Raw genomic sequence first — 18,764 nt, forward strand, 5'->3', positions numbered from 1 at the left:
AACAGAAAGGACCTCATTACAGTTAAGATTTCACATAAATTACACAGATTGACTTTTTAAAACTACTATTCAACTTCATTTAAAGTCCCTTTTAAAAATTTCATTTTGAAGGCACAGTGCATGAAATCAACCAGACTGTAGCACTTGAGATGAATGGGTATTGGGCATGTCACATAAACAGCTATATATATAGTTCTAGAGCTGGGGAGCATCATTCTAAAAAAAGAGAGAGGTGAAAAGAGCATTAAAAAAATACCATTATGTTATACCTCCAGAAAATCTGCAGCATGGCCAACATAGAATGTAGCTAGTACACTCATGTTATGCCATTTATAAAAATCATGATTGTACATATTTACATAATTTGTATCCAATTGCCTCAAAATGGTAACTGACTTTCAAATTTTATAATGTAATCTATCAAATTGAAATCAACCAGGACAATATTCTGAAAGTCAAGTGGAAGCTAATGGAATTATTACCCAAAATAGGAGAATTGGGTGTTGGGAGAGATTTAGATTTCTTCATGAACTAGAAATCTAAGTTCGGTTGATATTAATCAAGGATTCTAATCATACCCCAATATGCTTTACTTAAATCCAAAACCCAAAGAGTTATCAGAAAGTTGATAGAAAGCTGCTGAACATTAACCATACTGGGATTTTTCGTAATAACAATAAAGACTTAGGGGAAATGCTGGGTTGCTAGTGTTAAAACAGTTCCACCAGAGAACCATAATATAGGGCACTATCATACCAATCACAGCCAAGAAGCTTTTAATACAGCAAGGGACAAAACTTGGCACAAGTGTCTTCTGGCATCAAGAAGATAAAACTATTTAATGCTGAGAATAAATGGAAATGGAGGAGCAGGTCATGGTTACTGAGTAACCTTGTGTGAGCTCAGAAACACAATAAGCTCAGACATAAGCACTACCTTTTATTTATTTGTCAACTCATAATTGGTTTTAAGTTCAATATTCACTAATTTAGCAAATCCCATTCAATGAAAGTTACCAAAGATTGACCAATCACACTGGGTCAAAAATACAATGTTTCCTTTCTGGAAGATGACAAAGTCCCAAAGCAAATTCCCTTCAATGAGAATTGCAAGCATTTCTCAACTGGATGGGATCTCACTAGTACCCAAGTGTTTCAACAAATTTACATCAAAACCAGAGTCTGGCTCTCTGGAATTGCTTGGGCTCATCTTTTTGAACCACATAATTAGTACATTTATACAGGCAGACACTTTGAATATTACCAACTCAATCACTTTGCTTTTATTAAGGAGCTGGGAAGGAAGAAGGCTTACAGACTGATCGCCAGGACAAAACCATGCCTTGTGAGTAAAGAAAGGCACAACTCAGATTTGGGCACATTTCTTAATACTGTGATACTTACTTTCCTACATGACTCCAAGGAAATGGAAAGTTTCTAGGAAAAACACTGAAAAAATGCATTCCCCATCCCATATGGCTTCAATGCCTTCAGTTGTTAATGTGGTCTAAGATTAGATCCACAAATAAAAGACAGAGCAGGGCTGAAAACACAGTCTTAGTAGTCATGGATCCTGTACATTCATGTTCATAGGTAACAGGCTGAGAAGGCCTTGTTTTCCAGCTAAATGCATTATTTAGCAAGTAATTAAAGACTGAAAACTTATGGCAGAATTTGGTTTTCCTTTCAGGAAAAACTACTTCAAGAACTATTTGTGTGTTCATTAAAAAAAAATTATACATAGTTAAAAGGCATGGCCTTTAGTCACTGAGATATATGTTAAAGACATGTTTAATCAAGAAAGAAGTAAATGTCAAGGTGTCCTCTAGTGAAGAACACTGCTATTAAAGCAAAGGCTGTTGTATCAACTTGGTTTAATTTCTAGTTGCAATGTCCCAAGCAGGGCCAGCCACTAGTAGGCCCTGTGTTGGTTCTCTGACTTTGCACTCTTGAAAATAAAGCTTTAAGGAAATATAAAGTGTTATTAGAAGAAATTAAGTCATGATATTTAATATTAGCATCCCACAAACTGTTGTGAATGTGGTGATATGAGAATGAGGTGGCAGAACGTAGATTTGTAATACCAGGATTAATACCAAAATGGTTTAACCTTAAGTCATTCAAACTTACCACCAACATTTATTAACAAATATTATGACCTCATTATTCATGCTAAGCAAAATCTCTGTTATAAAGCCACTTTGGATGTATTTCTCACAAAACCTGGTTGAATGACCTAGGTGAATGGAGTAAACAACTCCACATAAAAGCTTTGGGATAACTGATACATTAATGGATATGAAACACAATTTGAAAAGATGAGAGCTAGTTTTTTGATCCCCTGATTTAGTACAAGTTCAGCAGCAACTTGGCCATTAAAACATTCAAAGGTATTAAACCATTAAATCATTGGTAAGACTCATACTTACAAAAAGCATCATTTCCACTGTATAAGACAGACACAATAAAATGCAAAACTTACAGTTCTTTGCCTGACTGGCAGTGAAGATGACACTTTCACACCACAGTGTTAAACCACACGGCAGTCCATAGTTTACACTTTTTTTTTCTTTTTTTTTTTTTTTTAAATGGAGGGAGCCATCACTAAAAGCTTTCAAATGAACTTTTAACAAAATTGGATGGTCAGGGAAAAAAAAAAAAGAGAGACCATCAAATGAAACATTAGGACAAAGAACCCCATCACTTGCAGAGGACTATGTGAACAAGACTGGCCGAGCTATTTTAATGATAGTATGCTATTACTGAGTGAAGGCTCAGGCTGGAGCACAAAGTGTAGATGTTTTGTGTTCAAAGATAGGTTAAGAATGTGCAAGTAGGTCTCTTCCACACTTCCAGATATTTTCAGTAGAATTCAGATCTTGTAGATGGCCGGGTCATCTGAAAACCATAGGTGTCCAACATAGAAAAAGGTTCAAATTTAGGAAATATTAAAGAATTAGGCATTCCTAGAATAAACTAGTGCTTCACAGATAAAAGCAGCAGCACCTGTGGATTTTTAGCAAGTTAAAAGATAGGCAACATGAGTTTCACCTTTTGCTAGATCTCCCTCTCAGCTCCATTCAAGTGGACATTCAGACCTTGCACAATAAAGTCAATGAGTTCTCCCTTAAAATGGGGATATTTAGAACTTTGCTAAACCTTACAAGAGAGGTAGGTAGTAAAATCTTGCTTACTGCACAGCCAACCAGTTCTGATCTAGCCTGGAAACAGGTAGAAAGACAAATGCGGAAGCCCATTTATTCATTTCCTAATGTTACATATGTTTAAAAATCATTCAATCCATTAAACCTGAATAAGAGAAACTCCAGCTATCTAATAACTAGAGAAGAGTACTCCTCAGTAGGTTGAGAAAAACCTTGAGTTTTTAAAGCTTTATGTCAGAATCTGACTGCTGTCCCTGCTTTAATGTGTCTGGATTCTTTTGGCCTTTAAAAGAAAGAAAGAAAGTAAGAAAGTAAGAAAGAAAGAAAGAAAGAAAGAAAGAAAGAAAGAAAGAAAGAAAAAAAGCTAAAGCCACTAGTAAACACCTGGTGTGCAAAATACAACATCCACTAGTTGGCTTTATGCTGTTATTACATAAGCTCCAAATAGCTTGTCTTAAATTAAGAAGAAAAACAAAGTGGCTGTCCCATCTCTGCTGCATAAATAGAAATTAGATTTTTTAAAAAGGTTAAGAGTACTTTAAGGAGGGGAAGTTCAAAACTGCCAGAGAAATTCACAGAAAATACAGATTTAGCAGGTTAACTTCCCAAAGCTCTTTGAAGAAGCAAGACAGTCTCTCCTCTTAATGCAGTGTCTCCCAAGAGGAACTGTAATTTTGCTTGGTACTTATGCTGGGAGATGTGCAAAGTGTATTTTTCAATGTTTGCTAGAATATAATGTTTCCTCTTCAGTGTCCGTTTCATCCTGGAACTCGTGGCTTAGGAGTGACTTTTTGGAGCCAGTGGACATCATGCGAATCTCATCTTCATACTCGTCATGATGCTGCCTGAGCCGATGAAAGCCATCCTTGTGTCTGTTGGACTTGATTGAGCAGATGCACCAAATAATGCAGGCTGTTAGGATCAATGCTGACATGGTGGCTCCTGCCAAACAAAAACCATTATGTGGGGACGTACACATGAATAAACAGCTACTTACTATGGCACTTTAAAAAATATGTTCCTTGTTTATTTTTATTTCATGTATGTAAGAACCACCTTTTATTATGGTAGAAGCAGTACATGTATAGTATGCAAAATTAGAAAATACAGATGAGTGAAAATAATAAAAACCAGTATGAAAAACATCCACATCTTTATGTTTCTTACCCAGAGGTCATCTTCAATTACCTTAGTGCATATTTTTCCTGATCTTCATTTATGCATGTGTATGTACACACATTATTTTTATGACAATGAACTTACACTGTTGTTCAGCAACCTGCTTTTTTAAAATATATATATATATATTAGTTGTAGATGGACACAATATCTTTATTTTTATTTATTTATTTTTATGTAGTGCTGAGGATCGAACCCAGGGCCTCACACGTGCAAGACAAGTGCTTTACCACTGAGCTACACCCTTAGACCAGCAACCTGCTTGTTATCAATCATTGACCTCCACTTTTCCTTTCTAGTGAATTTTCATTTCATCCAAAACCTCTTCTTTATTTAAAATCAAAATAAGAGTTTTAGTTACAATAGTAATAGAATAATAGCTAATGGGTGGCAGAGCCAGACTAAAAGCATGGCTGAATCCTAGCTACTATATCTTTAACCACTAAGTTTTTCACATTTTTATCTGGTTCAAGCTAAGAACTCTTTCAGTGCTCCATTATAGGATCTATGATTGTACCACATTCCTAATATACCACTTTCTTTCCACCAAGGGTCTCTTCCATATACATATTATAATAAAACTTAGTAATTCTGCTTCAAGTCCAAGTTGTGTTTAAAAATGAACCAAGGTTCTTTGTGTTATACAGAGAAAAAACAGCTAAGTATGATTTTATCACATTTTTTTTCTTCCTTACCTTTCAGTAATTCAAACAATGTGCAAATTAAACCTAGAAAAAACCCAAACATTTCCTCTTTCCTGGATCTTGGAAAACCAGAACTAATGTAAGTCAAAGGCAAATATAGGGCAAATCATTCATTCAACAACTTTTCATTAAAACCTACTATCTGTTCTAAGGATACAGATGAACTCCATGCTACCCATAGCTTATGTTTTAGTGGGAGAGATGGAATATAGACAAATGAGTATAAATATATATGTACAAATATATGTATACATATGTACACACACATGTGTATACACAGATATGTATACACCACACACACACACATAAAAAATATGATGGCAAGTAGTTCTAAGTGCTATGATGGAAAAAACATAGGGAAGAGATAGTGACATGGATACTATGTGATATAGGGTAATCAAAAGGACCTTTCTGTGGAGGTGACACCTGAGGGGGCAAGCCAGGAGAACATGGGAAAACAGTGATTTAGGAAAGTCATGATTAGATAAGGAGACATTAGAAAAAAATGATAAGCTGCAAGTGATTATGGAGGTGATCCACTCTCAAATTGAAATAGCAAGACTGGTTCTAACTTCAAGTACTAAAAGTCAAAATTTCTTTACCTGATACAGTTACCACAAGCTCCCTTGGCAAACCAAATATCCGGTTATCTGTGTCAAAGACTATTACCACAGAACTAGCTGCATCATGATGTACAAAGACCTAGAAAGAGAAAATGCAACATTCTGAAAATGTTTACTTAAGGCATATTATATCCCTGCCACATTTTCAAGGCCTTTAAAGCAAACCACAGAAATGATTCATTGTCATCTGAAGTATACAAAATGCTATAAAAATTTCCCTTTTGTTGCCAAAGGGACTACCAAAAGATAAAAAGTTACTGTAATCAAGAAGTGGTCACACTTTTTATTTATTTATTCCTTTCATGTGTCAATAAATAGAAGTATTATTAAGAAGAAGAATTTACATAATACTATTCAATTTGAGTTTCTTACCTGTGAATGTTGTTGCTGGTACCCATCAGCAATGGCATTGATGTTATGGACACCTGGGGCTAATAGTACATGGAAATAACCTCCCTCTTTTGTGTGTACTTTTATTCCTTCATTGAGTACAATGACTGCTTTAGAAATTGGTTTTCCAGTCTTATCTTTGACAAATCCATGTACTCCCTTGTGAACCTAAAAAAAATGATTAAAATATAATTATGTTGGGGCTGGGGCTGGGGCTCAGTGGCAGGGCGCTCGCTTAGCATGCACGAGGCACTGGGTTCTATCCTCAGCACCACATAAAACAAACAAACAAATAAAATAAAGGCATTCTGTCCATCTACAACTACAAAATTTTTTAAAAATTATGTTTCATGCCAGATATTCTGAGGCAAAAGATGAGACATGACTAAAGACAAACAAATGAAATATTTTCCTTCTTCCCCACTGACCCTGATCACATTGGTTACTCATTTAATGCTCAGAGTCATAGGGATAGAGATAAAATAAAAGACAACTCTGGTATAATAGTCAAAGCCTAAAGCATTAGGACCCAATCTTCCAGTGCCTTCCCACCATAGTACCCTGACTCCAGGAACTGTGTGACAGCCAGATTGAAGAACGTGCAACATCTAACAAGGTCAAATTATAGGAGATTTCAGATATATGGATGCATGACATCTATAATCTCTTTACGTACTGTGGTATTTAAAATAAAAAATATAATTTTTTTATAAAAGACAAAAACAATATTTTTTTTTAAAGAGAGAGGGGGAGAGAGAGAGAGAGAGAGAGAGAGAGAGAGAGAGAGAGAGAGAATTTTAATATTTATTTTTTAGTTATTGGAGGACACAACATCTTTGTTTGTATGTGGTGCTGAGAATCGAACCTGGGCCGCACGCATGCCAGGCAAGCGCGCTACCGCTTGAGCCACATCCCCAGCCCCAAAACAATATTTTGATAAAGGTTGAACATACTCCTGGGAGTATGCTTCTTAGTTGAAAAAGAAAGACTCACCTCTACTAACATGCTAAGAAGAGATTTTTTATTTTCTACCCACAGAGAAGGAAGTTGTGCTGCACTAGGAAAGTAGCAGCAGCTTATGTATACGGTGATTTCTGGGCAATGGCCATAGGTGACACTATAATCCTGGAATATAAAGTAAAAATTAAATACAGGCAAATTGATAAGAAAGAAAGATAATAAATGGAATAAAAAGGAAACCTGGGTGATGTAAACAGAGAATCTGTAATGCATTTTACAGCAAATATAAATAAATAAAACACTCAGTATAATAATGAGTTGAAGACATGTCAGCTCCTAATAGCCAGACTATGAAACCAGTCTAGGTATTCATCAACAGATAAATAAAGAAAGAAAATGTGGTATACATACACAATGGAGTTTTACTCAGCCATAAAAACATAAATTATGTCATTTGTAGGAAAATGGATGGAACCTGAGACCCTCATGTTAATTGAAATAAGCCAAACTCAAGAGATCAAGATCATATGTTTTCCTCTCACATGTGGAAGCCAGAGAGAAAAAAGGAAAAGAAAGAGGGGAGGTGATCACATGAAAAGCAAAAGAAGATCAGAGAATAGAGGAAAGGGTCACAGGGGTGGGAGAAGTGTATATGTCAGGGGGGTGCTGGGGAGGATATTGGCCAAATTATATGGTTATATTGTGTGCATGTACTACTGTGTAACAACGAATCTCATCATTATGTACAACTATAATGCACCAGTGAAAAAATGTGAAGTGAAAAATATGGGGAAAAAAAAAAACCTCTCTGTCATCCAAGGACATGATCAAGAAATTTAAAAACACAACATACAACATGGGAGAAAATATTTGCAAGTCATATCTGGTAAGGATTTAATATGGAAATATATAAAGAATCCTCATAGGTCAACAACAAAAAGATAAACAATACAGTTTTAAAATGAGTCAAAGAGCTGGGTACAGTGGCACATGTCTGCAATTCCAGAGGCTCAGGAGGCTGAGGCAGGAGAACTGCAAGCTCAAGGTCAGCCTTGGCAACTCAGCAAATCCCTAAGCAACTTAGAGAGGCCCTGTGTCAAAATAAAATATAAAAAATGGGGTGGGGATGTTGCTCAGTGGTAAAGCACCCCTGGGTTCAATCCCCAGTATCAAAATAAAATAAATAAATAAGCAAATAAACTATAAAATGGGTCAAAGATCTGAATAGATATTTTCCCCCAAAAGATATACAAATGGCCATCAAGCATGTGAACAGATGCTCCAATATTATTAGTCATCAGGGAATGCAAATCAAAACAACAAGATACCACTTCACACCAGTTAGGACAGTTATAATTAAAGTAACAAGTGCTGGGGAGGATATAAAAAAATTGGAATTGTTGAATATTGCTGGTGGGAATGTAAAATGGTTCAGTGCTGTGGAAAAGTTTGGTGGTTCCTCAGAAAGTTAAATATAGATTTTTAGTAAGATTCAATTTCCATTCTAGTATAAAACAAGGGATCAAACAGACACTTGCATGCCTGTGTTCACTGTAGCATTATTTGCAACAGTCAAAAGATAGAAACAACCCAAATGTCCATCAACTCATGAATCAATAAATTAATGCAGTATATACATAGATTAGAACATTATTTGGCCATAAAAAGGAATAAAGTATTGACACATGATTCAAAATGGATGAACTCTAAAAACATCATGCTAAGTGAAAGAAGCAGACACAAAAGGTTAAATATTGTATGAGTTCACTTATATGACATACTTAGAATAGTAAAATTCATAGAGACATAAAGTATACTAGTGTTACCAGGGCTGTGGGGAGAGGGGGATAGGAAGTTACTGCTTACAGATACAAAATTTCTGTTTGTGACAATGAAAAAGTTTTGGAAATAGATATGGTGATGGTTGGACAATGTAAGTATAATGAATGTCATTAAGTCATACAGTTAAAAATTGTTACAATGGCCAGAGGGGAAAAAAGATTACTGTCAGGTTAATTTAAGCCTAGGCATGTCAAGAAAGCCATGAGACAGATGACATTCACTTTGCTATATCAGAAAAGTTGCCTATTCTTTCATTCAGTGGCCAATATTTATAATTCTTATTCTAACTACGTTCTATAAAGCATACCTTCATGCTGCCCAGGTGACTGTGCCATTCTGCTCCACGCATTACTCCTCCTGGAATATTTTCATCTATAAAAGCATTGAGAGATGTAGGGTCAATAAGATCATAAGGCAAGACCCTCCCCAAAGCAACCATAACAACAATTAGTAACAAAAGGTATAGAAAATATCTACCTGACTTATTTGGGCAACTGGGCTGACCCATATGCATCGATGGATGATTATTTGCATAAAGAGATGCCAAATGTTTCAGAGTCTCTTTGTTCTCCACTATAAAAAGAAAAAAATCATAAGAAATCTAAAAGAGTTTTGTCCAAATCCAATATCACAAATATAACTCATTTTCTTTTAATAAATCTTGCACCATGCTGAAGATTACTAAGGAGTTACAATTAGTTACATGATTTTGTTTAGCCCAAGATAATCAGGCATAGAAGATAATCATCATCCTTACATTCAAAGGTACTAATGGTGAAGTTATGTTACAGGCTAAAATACAAATTTGTTTTGGTATGGCAAACTGCAGCCCAATAACAATGTCCCTTATAAGTTGTACTAAAAACAGCACAAACTGCCTCCAATAACAATGTCCCTTATAAGATGTACTAAAAACAGCACAAACAAGCAACTGTTCAACTCACCACAAAATTGCAACCTGTCAGTCAAGGTTGAAAGCAAGGGAGGGCAATTCTATACTGTTAATATTTGATTTGTATACAAGAGTTTCTTATGGCAGGTGTTGTGTTGTTTTCGCATTTTTATTCCGAATATCTACACATATAATAATTGCCTAATAAATGATCATATATTGAACTGAACAGATGCTTGAACAAGACGGCTAGACTCAATAAAGCTATATCTTCATAAATCTGAACTATCATCTTCAAGTAACTGTTTGAACTGTATATATATATATATATATATATCTCACATAGACAATCTTTTTGGGTTAGCTATTTCATCATAGAATATGCTCAAATACTCATCATTTAAAAAAATTTAGAAGGAACATTATTTTACTTGGAATTTCCACCTATGCTTAAAAAGTATATATGTGAAATAACATTGATCATACCTGTCTGTACTGGCTTGTCATATGGGTATGTGACTAGCACAGAACCACCATCTAAAGCAACAGAAAGACTGAAGTCTTGTTTTTGAATTAAATTTTCAATAATGGCTTTAGTCTCAGGCTGGGAGGCATTATCTGAAAAAAAGAAAGATCAAATATAAAATACCAAGTTCTAAATTTTAGTGTATCTCAGAAAATTATTCTCTACTTGAACACAATCAAAATGCTGACTTATGAAGTTTGTAAATACTTATTTCTCCATAAACTACTATCTCAAGTAAGAAATACACATTCTAGAAGGTAGGTTACTTTGAGTTTTATATACTTAAGGATAATGTGTATAATTAATTATGTTAAGCAAGTTTAAGAAAATTCTTACTGAAAAAAGATGTGCATATCCTGCTTTTAAAAGTAACTTAGGGAAGCCAGGCACAGTGGCGCATTCCTGTAATCCCAGTGGCTAGGGAGACTGACGCAGGAGGAGCTCAAAGACAGCCTCAGAACAGTGAGGCACTAAGCAACTCAATGAGACCCTTTCTCTAAATAAAATACAAAAAAGGGCTGGGGATGTGGCTCAATGGTTGAGTGCCCCTGAGTTCAATCCCTAGTACCAAAATAAATTAAATAAATAAATAACTTAGGGACAGGCATGGTGGTGGGTGCCTATAATCCCAGATACTGGGGAGGCTAAGGCAGGAGGATTGCAAGTTTGAGGCCAGTCTCTGCAAGTAAGTGAGAAGCTCAGCAACTTAGAGAGACCCTGCCTCAAAATTAAAAATAAGAAGGGCTAAGGATATAGTTCAGTGGTAAAGTTCCCCTGTCCAATCCCTAGTACCAAACAACAACAATAAAAACAATACCAACTTAGAAAATATATCACCTACCTTTGAAATAAAATAAAAATTTTTAAAAATAGGTGTTTTTTGTTTGTAAAAGCAAAAAATAGAAACATATTAAATATCCACCAGTAGAAAATGGCTGAATAAACTAAAGAATTGCCATATATTAATGGCATACAATGCCATAAATTAAATGTCATATTGGCCAAATTATATTGTAATATTGTGTGCATGTAGGAATATGTAACAATAAATCCTAACAATATGTACAACTATAATTCACCAATAAAAAATGTGGAAAAAATGGTGAAAATGGTCTATAAGTACTTAAATAGAAAGATGTTAATCATATATTTAATGAAAAAAGTTACAATCCTATCAACTTGGAAGCTGAGGTAGGAGGATCACAAAAAATAAAAAGAGCTGGGGATGCAGCTCAGCAGTAGAGCGTTCCTGGGTTCAATCACCAGTTACCAGAGTAAAAATACATAGAGCTGACAATCCCATTCAAGTAAATAAAACAGTTTCCTCAAAATCCACATATGACAATGTGTGTTAGGGAAGGGAAGAGGGACAGAATACACATCCAACACAAACAGTGATGAAATACCCCAATGATATCGATTGAATTTCTATTTTTAAAAACTTGAATTACTTTTGCATATGAAAAAGGAGAAAAGTTCAAAATGTTTTTGGGTGTCTGTATTTATTTATACCTTGCAATCATAACTTAGATATGAAAGTGCTCCATTACCAACCAACAAAATGGCATCAACCAATCTCCTAGCAAAGAGAAAGAGAATTATCTCCAAAGTACTTTAATGGTGTAAAAATTAGTCTTACTTGTGAAATCTGTATCCAAGTCTTTTCCACGGGCATTTGTTTGTCCTATCTTTGAAGTACATTCTTTTTCTTGCGCTCGCTCTCGCCCATCTGGATTTAGAGAAGGAACAATCACAATCCTGGTCCTGTCAACCAGCTAAAACAGAAATTAATAAGTTTATTAGCGTCATGTATAATCAACAGATACTTTCCTGTGCCTCAAATAGAGAGCCTCACTGTTCATTTTAAATATAGTTAATTTAAAAGGAATTTAAATTGAAAAAATGTAAAGTAAAATAAAATTCCTTTTGCTCCAAATAAATTTTAAAAGAAGCAAAAAACCACTATGTAAAATGTTCCCAGGGATCTCCTGATGACATATCACAGGGGTCAGAAAACAATACTTGCACCCCAAATCTAGTCTGTTGCCTTCTATCCTTTGTAAAGTTTTATTGGTATACAATCATGTCCATTTGTTTACATGTGACTTTTTTGTGCTACGATGGCAGAGTTATTAGAACACAGAATGTTTATTTTACAATCCAAAGCCTAAAATTTCTAACAATAAATCAGAATAAGTGATCTTTGACTTATTTACTCTGGTAATAATTATACGTTAAAAATATTTGAGACTCTAATTCATTGGTTCATAAATCTCTTCCCTGGGGAAGATTGTTTTTTTTAAAGTATAACCTGTGTTTTACCACTGCAGATTACCAGGTATGTATATATTTTATTTTATTTTCTTCTTCTTTTTTTTTTGGTACTGTGGATTAAACCCAGGGATACTTTTGTTTTTCTTTAAATATTTTTTAGTTCCCAGTGGATGTTTTACTTTATTTCTTTATTTATATGTGATGCTAAGGATTGAACCCAGGGCCTCACACATGCCAGGCAAGTGCTCTACCACTGAGCCACAACCCCAGTCCCTAAACCCAGAGATACTTTGACACTGAGCTACATCCCCAGTTCTTTCAGCTCTTTTTATTTTATTTTTTATTTTGAGACAGGGTCGTTAAGTTTCTGAGGCTGGCCCCGAACTTGTGATCTTTCTACTTCAGCCTCCTGAGCCACTGGGACTCTCTGGGTACTTTGAGCCTTAACTCAAGACAAAAGCATTCTAAAGTGATCTCAACTTATGAGTGCAATTCAAGTCCAATTAAATCAGTAAGGCAAGTTCTCATAAACTAGGAGTTTTGAAATTTCAGTTAGGTGGTTCACCTAAGATATGTCATCTCTTATAACCATAAGACCAGTAGGTTACGGATATGGTTAAATATATGAATAACATGGGCTGGAGGTGTTGCTTAGTGGTAGAGCACTTGTCTAGCATGCAAAAGGCTCAGAATTCAATCCCTAGTACCACAAACAGATCAAAACAACATAAATCTAAGTAGATTTTTTTTTGAGGGGGCGGGGTTGAAGGTTCTGGGAATGTGAGGAGTTTTTAAAGAAGTACTGACGCCTCTGGGGATGGAGTCCAAGCATTGATATTTTTTAAAACCTCCCAGGTGTTCCTATCACAGAGCAGGGTTGAAAACCACTGTCTAAGATATGCTCTCATTAAAAAAAAGAAAGAAAGAAAAAGAAAAATATCTTTGAGATACTATCTGCAACTCATCAATGGACTTTTTGGTAAAATAATTTTTGCAAGGCTGATTTAAGTTCAGCTTATCTAGTTATACAGGTAGCTTCTGATCCTGACATTAAATCTTTGCAAAATTTCTTTTTAGGGAAAGCAGTATGTTACAAGAAAACCATGGGGCTTTAGAGTGAGACACACTCTTGTATTTATTTATTTATTTATTTATTTATTTATTGACTTACAGGACAAAGGACACCAAAATAGACTCTATGCTTGGGTTTAAATCCAATTCTACCAACAACTAACTGTAACATATACTATAAGTTAACAAATATCCAAATCAGTTTACATTTGTAATTGGAGATAATCATTGTCACAGAGTTAAGAATTAAATTAATGATATATGTAAAGTATCTAATATATAGTACCTTGAACACAGTATATATTCAACAAATACTACTTCTTTTCCCCTTTCCTAAATTCATTAAAGTCAATGCCAATTAATGAGTCTTCTAGAATAATGCACCCTTCCCTTCTTTTCCCTGAGACAATACCAAACTAGGCTCCTTATACTTACATGACTAAGCACCTAAATCAAAATTCTTTTCTGTAGTCCTTAATGGCTAAAGCAGACAACGCCAAACCACCTTTTGTAAAGTCTTTTAGCAGCCAGTATGTCCAACAATTTTTATGTATTACATCAAAAGAAAAACTATGACTTTTACTTTTTCCAATATAATGTTCTCGTTATAAGCAACTAAAAGTGGAAGTTCCTCAAGTTAGAACATATAAAATGGTAAGTAAAAATTAGAAGGGTACTTTGGCTTAAACAAAGGAGTAAAGAACTGAATGCCAACATTTAGAATTTTTTCCTCTCTGCCTCTTAATATATACAAAGATATATAATAGAGGGTTAAGGATGTAGCTAAGTGCTAGAGTGCTTGCCCAGCATGTGTGAGGCCTCAAGTTCAATTCCCAGCACCACAAAAAGAATGGAAAGATACTATTAATAATGAGCATATACAAAGATCATTCATTTTTAAAAGAGTAACACAATGTACTCAGTGTAAAATCTAATTTAAGAAACATAAAAATTTTAAATGGCATCCTGACATCCATGTCCCTGAACTCTTCCCCCCCACACACTGGGACTAGGAATTGAACCCAGGGGTATTTTACAACTGAGCTACATCATCAGACTTTTATATTCTTTATTTTTTTTTTTAATATGAGACAGGGTCTTACTAAATTGCTGAGGCTGGCCTCAAACTTACAATCCTCCTGCTTCAGTCTCCCAAATTGTTAGGATTACAGGCATGCACCACTGCATCCAGGTAGTTTTTTCCTTTGAAAGCATGTTAAAATAGACTATCTCTTACTTGAGTAACAGCTGGGTTCTTTTTGTAGTTCAGACACAGAAATTCTGCCAGAGCCAAAAGCAGTTCAGTTCCAACTGGAGCATTTCCATGAATACCAGCAACAAAACGAATCTTTGGTTCTTCAGGTTCAGATACATTGGGTTTATTGGAGATTTCAAGAGACCAGATGTGACGATATTCAGTACTCTGTCCCAAACTTTCAAAGGCCAGAAACAAAAAGCAAGTTAGCAAGCATTATAATGTTAATACTGATTTATGTATTTTTAAAATAAAAATGAAAATAAAACATGAAAAGGCTTTAAAAAAGTCTTTACAGCAGAAGTCATTATGTCAGAAAACCTTAGGAAAATTGGTTTTCCTTGACCAAAGAAAGTCAAATACAAGCAAAATAGTATCAGATTTAAGAAGGAATTTGATTTCACTCAGCATTCCTCCAAATTTGGTCCTTTTTCTACCATCTTCACAACATTTGTCCCATCTTCTATGATCTATGTCTTTTAAGTTAATTCACTGAAATTTTCATTATGGAAATATTGAAATATATGTAGAGAACCTCCCTTTTACATTCATATATATGTAAATAAGACAATTTATACTCTACTGTAAATACAACATCAGTTTTGAAATAAAAATAATTCAATAAAAACAAAACAATGATGAAATGTTCTGCTTGCTCAAGAGCTGTGAGCTTAAGGCCTTCTTTCTTTTATATAAGAGGAGATTTGCTAGAGTTAGACAAGAAAGGATATTAGAATAAAAGATTATTGCCTTCTCATGATGTCAATCAATGATACTGCCTGTCGACTGGTGTTCCACCTAAAACTCCTGTCCCCTACCACCATCAGGTATGCCCCATTTGGGGGAAATACTTAATGGAAAAGCACATCTTGAAATAAAAGTTTAAAAAAAAAATGTAAGCTAAATAGATAGCAAAATAATGCCAAATTTGGGGATTATTTTAAAATAAGAAAGCCTATACCTTCTCTATGGCACTAAGATGGATGATTTTAAAACCTGAACAAGGCAGAAATATTCAAGAATTAGTCAAGGAAGGGAGGTAATTGGTATTGCCAAAGTAAACATCACACTTTATATCTACAAACAGTATAAATCAGAATTTCAGAAGCTTTTCTGGTAAAATTAAAAGGACCAATGAAGAGAGATAGAAAAAAAAAGGCTAGATAATGTTAATTAGGTATGCAAAAGAGAACTATAAGCTCAAAGCAAAACATGAAGGCCGCACCCACAGCAGACAAACCATAAGAATCAACTAATCATGGAAACATTTTTGGAGTTAACTGTAACAAGACCAGAAGAGGACCTACTATAATAAAACAGGTAATGCAGAGAAGTGCCATAAAAAGAAGGAAAAAAGCTCTCAAAGTTATCAGTTTTACGTAAACTAGTACTACATATTTTTCCAAGAAGCTTCAATCAAATATGTATCTAAAGTTTCAGGTAACTGATTGTAAATAAAGACAAGCGTACAGGAAATGATAGTAATCACTTCATTTTCTGATTTGAGAAAAAGGTTACACATGGTCCTAACAGGTGTGCTCATAGTTCCAAATTCCTTCCCTTGTCACTAGTGAAATAAAACAAACCAAATAGTTAGTATGTGAATGGCAGCTGAAAAGCAGAAAGGGTTTGAAATCAGTTAAAATTAAGCATTCATTAGGAAAAGTAAATTTACATTTTCTCAGGCCTCAGGGTGATACATTGCTAATCTAACAAATAATTCTCCTCCAATGTCCCTCATAGATTCATTGTTTAAAAGATCTCCATCAACTATCTGTTGCAAAATAAGTAAACTCCAGCTCTCTGTACATTTAGCTCCCAAATATGTCTAAATAAATTATAAGACCTGTTCAAGGTGGCTGATGCTGAATAAAACCTCTTAAAGAAAAAAGAAAAGGCAGTAATAAGAAGGTTGACACTCACGTGGTAAGATTTGTAATAAGTGGATAGTTCATTACAAGTCCTCTCAAAAATTCTGATAAGTCTTTGTATGAATGGTATCGATAAAGAGCCAGATTTGAGGAAGAGCTTAACATAATGCCTTCCAAACCATTCTCAGCTGAAAGGTCTTTAATTAAAGCTTCAAACTCTTTAGTAGTTGGGTCACTCGCATCTTCAGCGCTGGTGCTATCCCCCTTTCCTTTCTTTGATTCCTTGTTGCCATCTGTTGAGGATCGAACAAGTGTGAAGTTGACCTCAATAGCACCTTCGCTCTTGACAGTCACATTCTGAGTAACTGGGTTATACCTATAATAAAGCAGACAGATCAGAGCCATGCTTCTTCAGCTGGAGTATCCAAGTATTGGGAAAGGAGGACACATGAATCCTTGGAATAATGTAAATTGTTTCCCAAAAGAATCAAGTTTTTAACTTGGAGATAATTTGATTTTTTAAAACATTAACAAAAAAAAACAGACATTCATGTCAAATATGAATAAGTTAAGATTAAAAATATGACTTCAAATAAAAGTTTGTGCTTGCAGTGGATGACACCCATGTCTCTTAGAATCTAAGTTCACTTGTCTGCCATCGGGGTATGTGGGTGGAAAAGACGGAGAGCTTAAGAACATTCACCACCAAACACATCACTGTTGCCCTAATTCTCAGATACCCTACTGCTTTAGTTATATCTAACACTGCCAAAAGGAAGAAAAACAGAAAAGACCTCATTACTCATTAGTGTAAGGTTCTAACTCCTCCATTTAAGGACCATCAGATATTTGAAAGCCTTTTAAAAAATAAAAAGGTAACAATAAGTGTCTTGATGTCTTCATAAAGTTACCCTTACTCTAATGGGCCTTTAAACTAACTCCTCAGAAATAAGTTAGCCAGAAGCTATGGAACTAACCTAGGTGCCCTTAACAGATGAATGGATAAAGAAAATGTGGTATATATACACAATGGAATATATTTTTAAATTTTTTATTTGTTCTTTTTAATTATACATGACAGTAGAATGTATTTTGATAGATTATATACACACGGAGTATAACTCCCCGTTCTTGTGGTTGTACACAATGTGGAGTTATACTGGTTACACAATGGAATATTACTCAGCTACAAAGAGAATGAAATTATGGCATTTGTGGGTAAATGGGTGGAACTGTATACCATCATGCTAAGTGAAAATAAGACAATCCCAAAAAGCCAAAGGCTGAATGTTCTGATATGTGAATGTTAACATTCAATAAGCAGGGTGGAGAGAGAAGAATAAGTTCATTGGATTAGACAAAGGAAAATTAAGGGAAAGGAGGGAGGATGGGAATAGGAAAGACAGAAGAATGAATTGGACATAACTTTCCTATGTTCATATATGAATACACGACCAGTGTAACTTCATATCATGTACAACCATAAGAATGAGAAATTACACTCCATGTTTGTATAATATGTCAAAATACATTCTACTGTCATATACAACTAAAAAGAATGAATTAAAAAAAAGAAAAAAGCTCAGAGGGAACTGTCTTGTGGTAGTTCATACACTTATCAAAACATGAAATATTTTGAAAAGTGGTATAATGGGTAAAGATAAGAGATTTCAGATTAAACAGTCAAGTGGTTCCAATTCTAAGTCATTCGTAGAAGAAAATTAAAATTAGAGTTTCTTTTCCCCCCTCAATTAAAAAGTCATAAATTCACTTTCTTTTTAAATAAATAAACCTACATCAGGTGTGATGGTACATACACATCTATATTCCCAGGTACCTGAGAGGCTGAGGTGGGAGGATCCCTTGAGCCCAGGAGTTCAAGACTAACCTGAGCCAAAAAGTGAGACCCAGGCTTTAAGGGAAAAAAAAGTTTAATAAGTAAGTCTTTGTGAAAGAAAACCTGTAAAAATAAAATATTGAAAATGGCCTCACTTAGAGAACCTGCAATCAGGAG

The 18,764-nt window shown here is 34.8% G+C and overlaps 1 protein-coding gene across 2 annotated transcripts in view; it reads right to left on the minus strand.

Annotated features, from left to right (window-relative positions):
• Nucleotides 1–3,002: 3,002 nt before the first annotated feature.
• CPD (carboxypeptidase D) overlaps nucleotides 3,003–18,764 on the minus strand; it is a 70,575-nt gene continuing 54,813 nt past the window's right edge. The window contains exons 12-21 of one of the 2 annotated variants that reach the window (XM_081270986.1): nucleotides 16,803–17,126; nucleotides 14,862–15,057; nucleotides 11,919–12,054; nucleotides 10,240–10,371; nucleotides 9,339–9,434; nucleotides 9,169–9,233; nucleotides 7,053–7,184; nucleotides 6,042–6,227; nucleotides 5,649–5,748; nucleotides 3,003–4,105 (exon numbers count right to left, since the gene is read on the minus strand). In XM_081270986.1, the coding sequence (XP_081127112.1) occupies nucleotides 3,879–4,105; nucleotides 5,649–5,748; nucleotides 6,042–6,227; nucleotides 7,053–7,184; nucleotides 9,169–9,233; nucleotides 9,339–9,434; nucleotides 10,240–10,371; nucleotides 11,919–12,054; nucleotides 14,862–15,057; nucleotides 16,803–17,126 (1,594 nt within the window). In that variant the 3' untranslated portion in view covers nucleotides 3,003–3,878. Of the gene's footprint in view, nucleotides 4,106–5,648; nucleotides 5,749–6,041; nucleotides 6,228–7,052; nucleotides 7,185–9,168; nucleotides 9,435–10,239; nucleotides 10,372–11,918; nucleotides 12,055–14,861; nucleotides 15,058–16,802; nucleotides 17,127–18,764 lie in introns of both variants that reach the window. The other variant, XM_081270985.1, reaches the window with a different exon arrangement.

This window comes from Spermophilus citellus, assembly GCF_964194105.1.
Source record: "Spermophilus citellus genome assembly, chromosome: 17".
NCBI classification, from domain to species: Eukaryota; Metazoa; Chordata; class Mammalia; order Rodentia; family Sciuridae; genus Spermophilus; species Spermophilus citellus.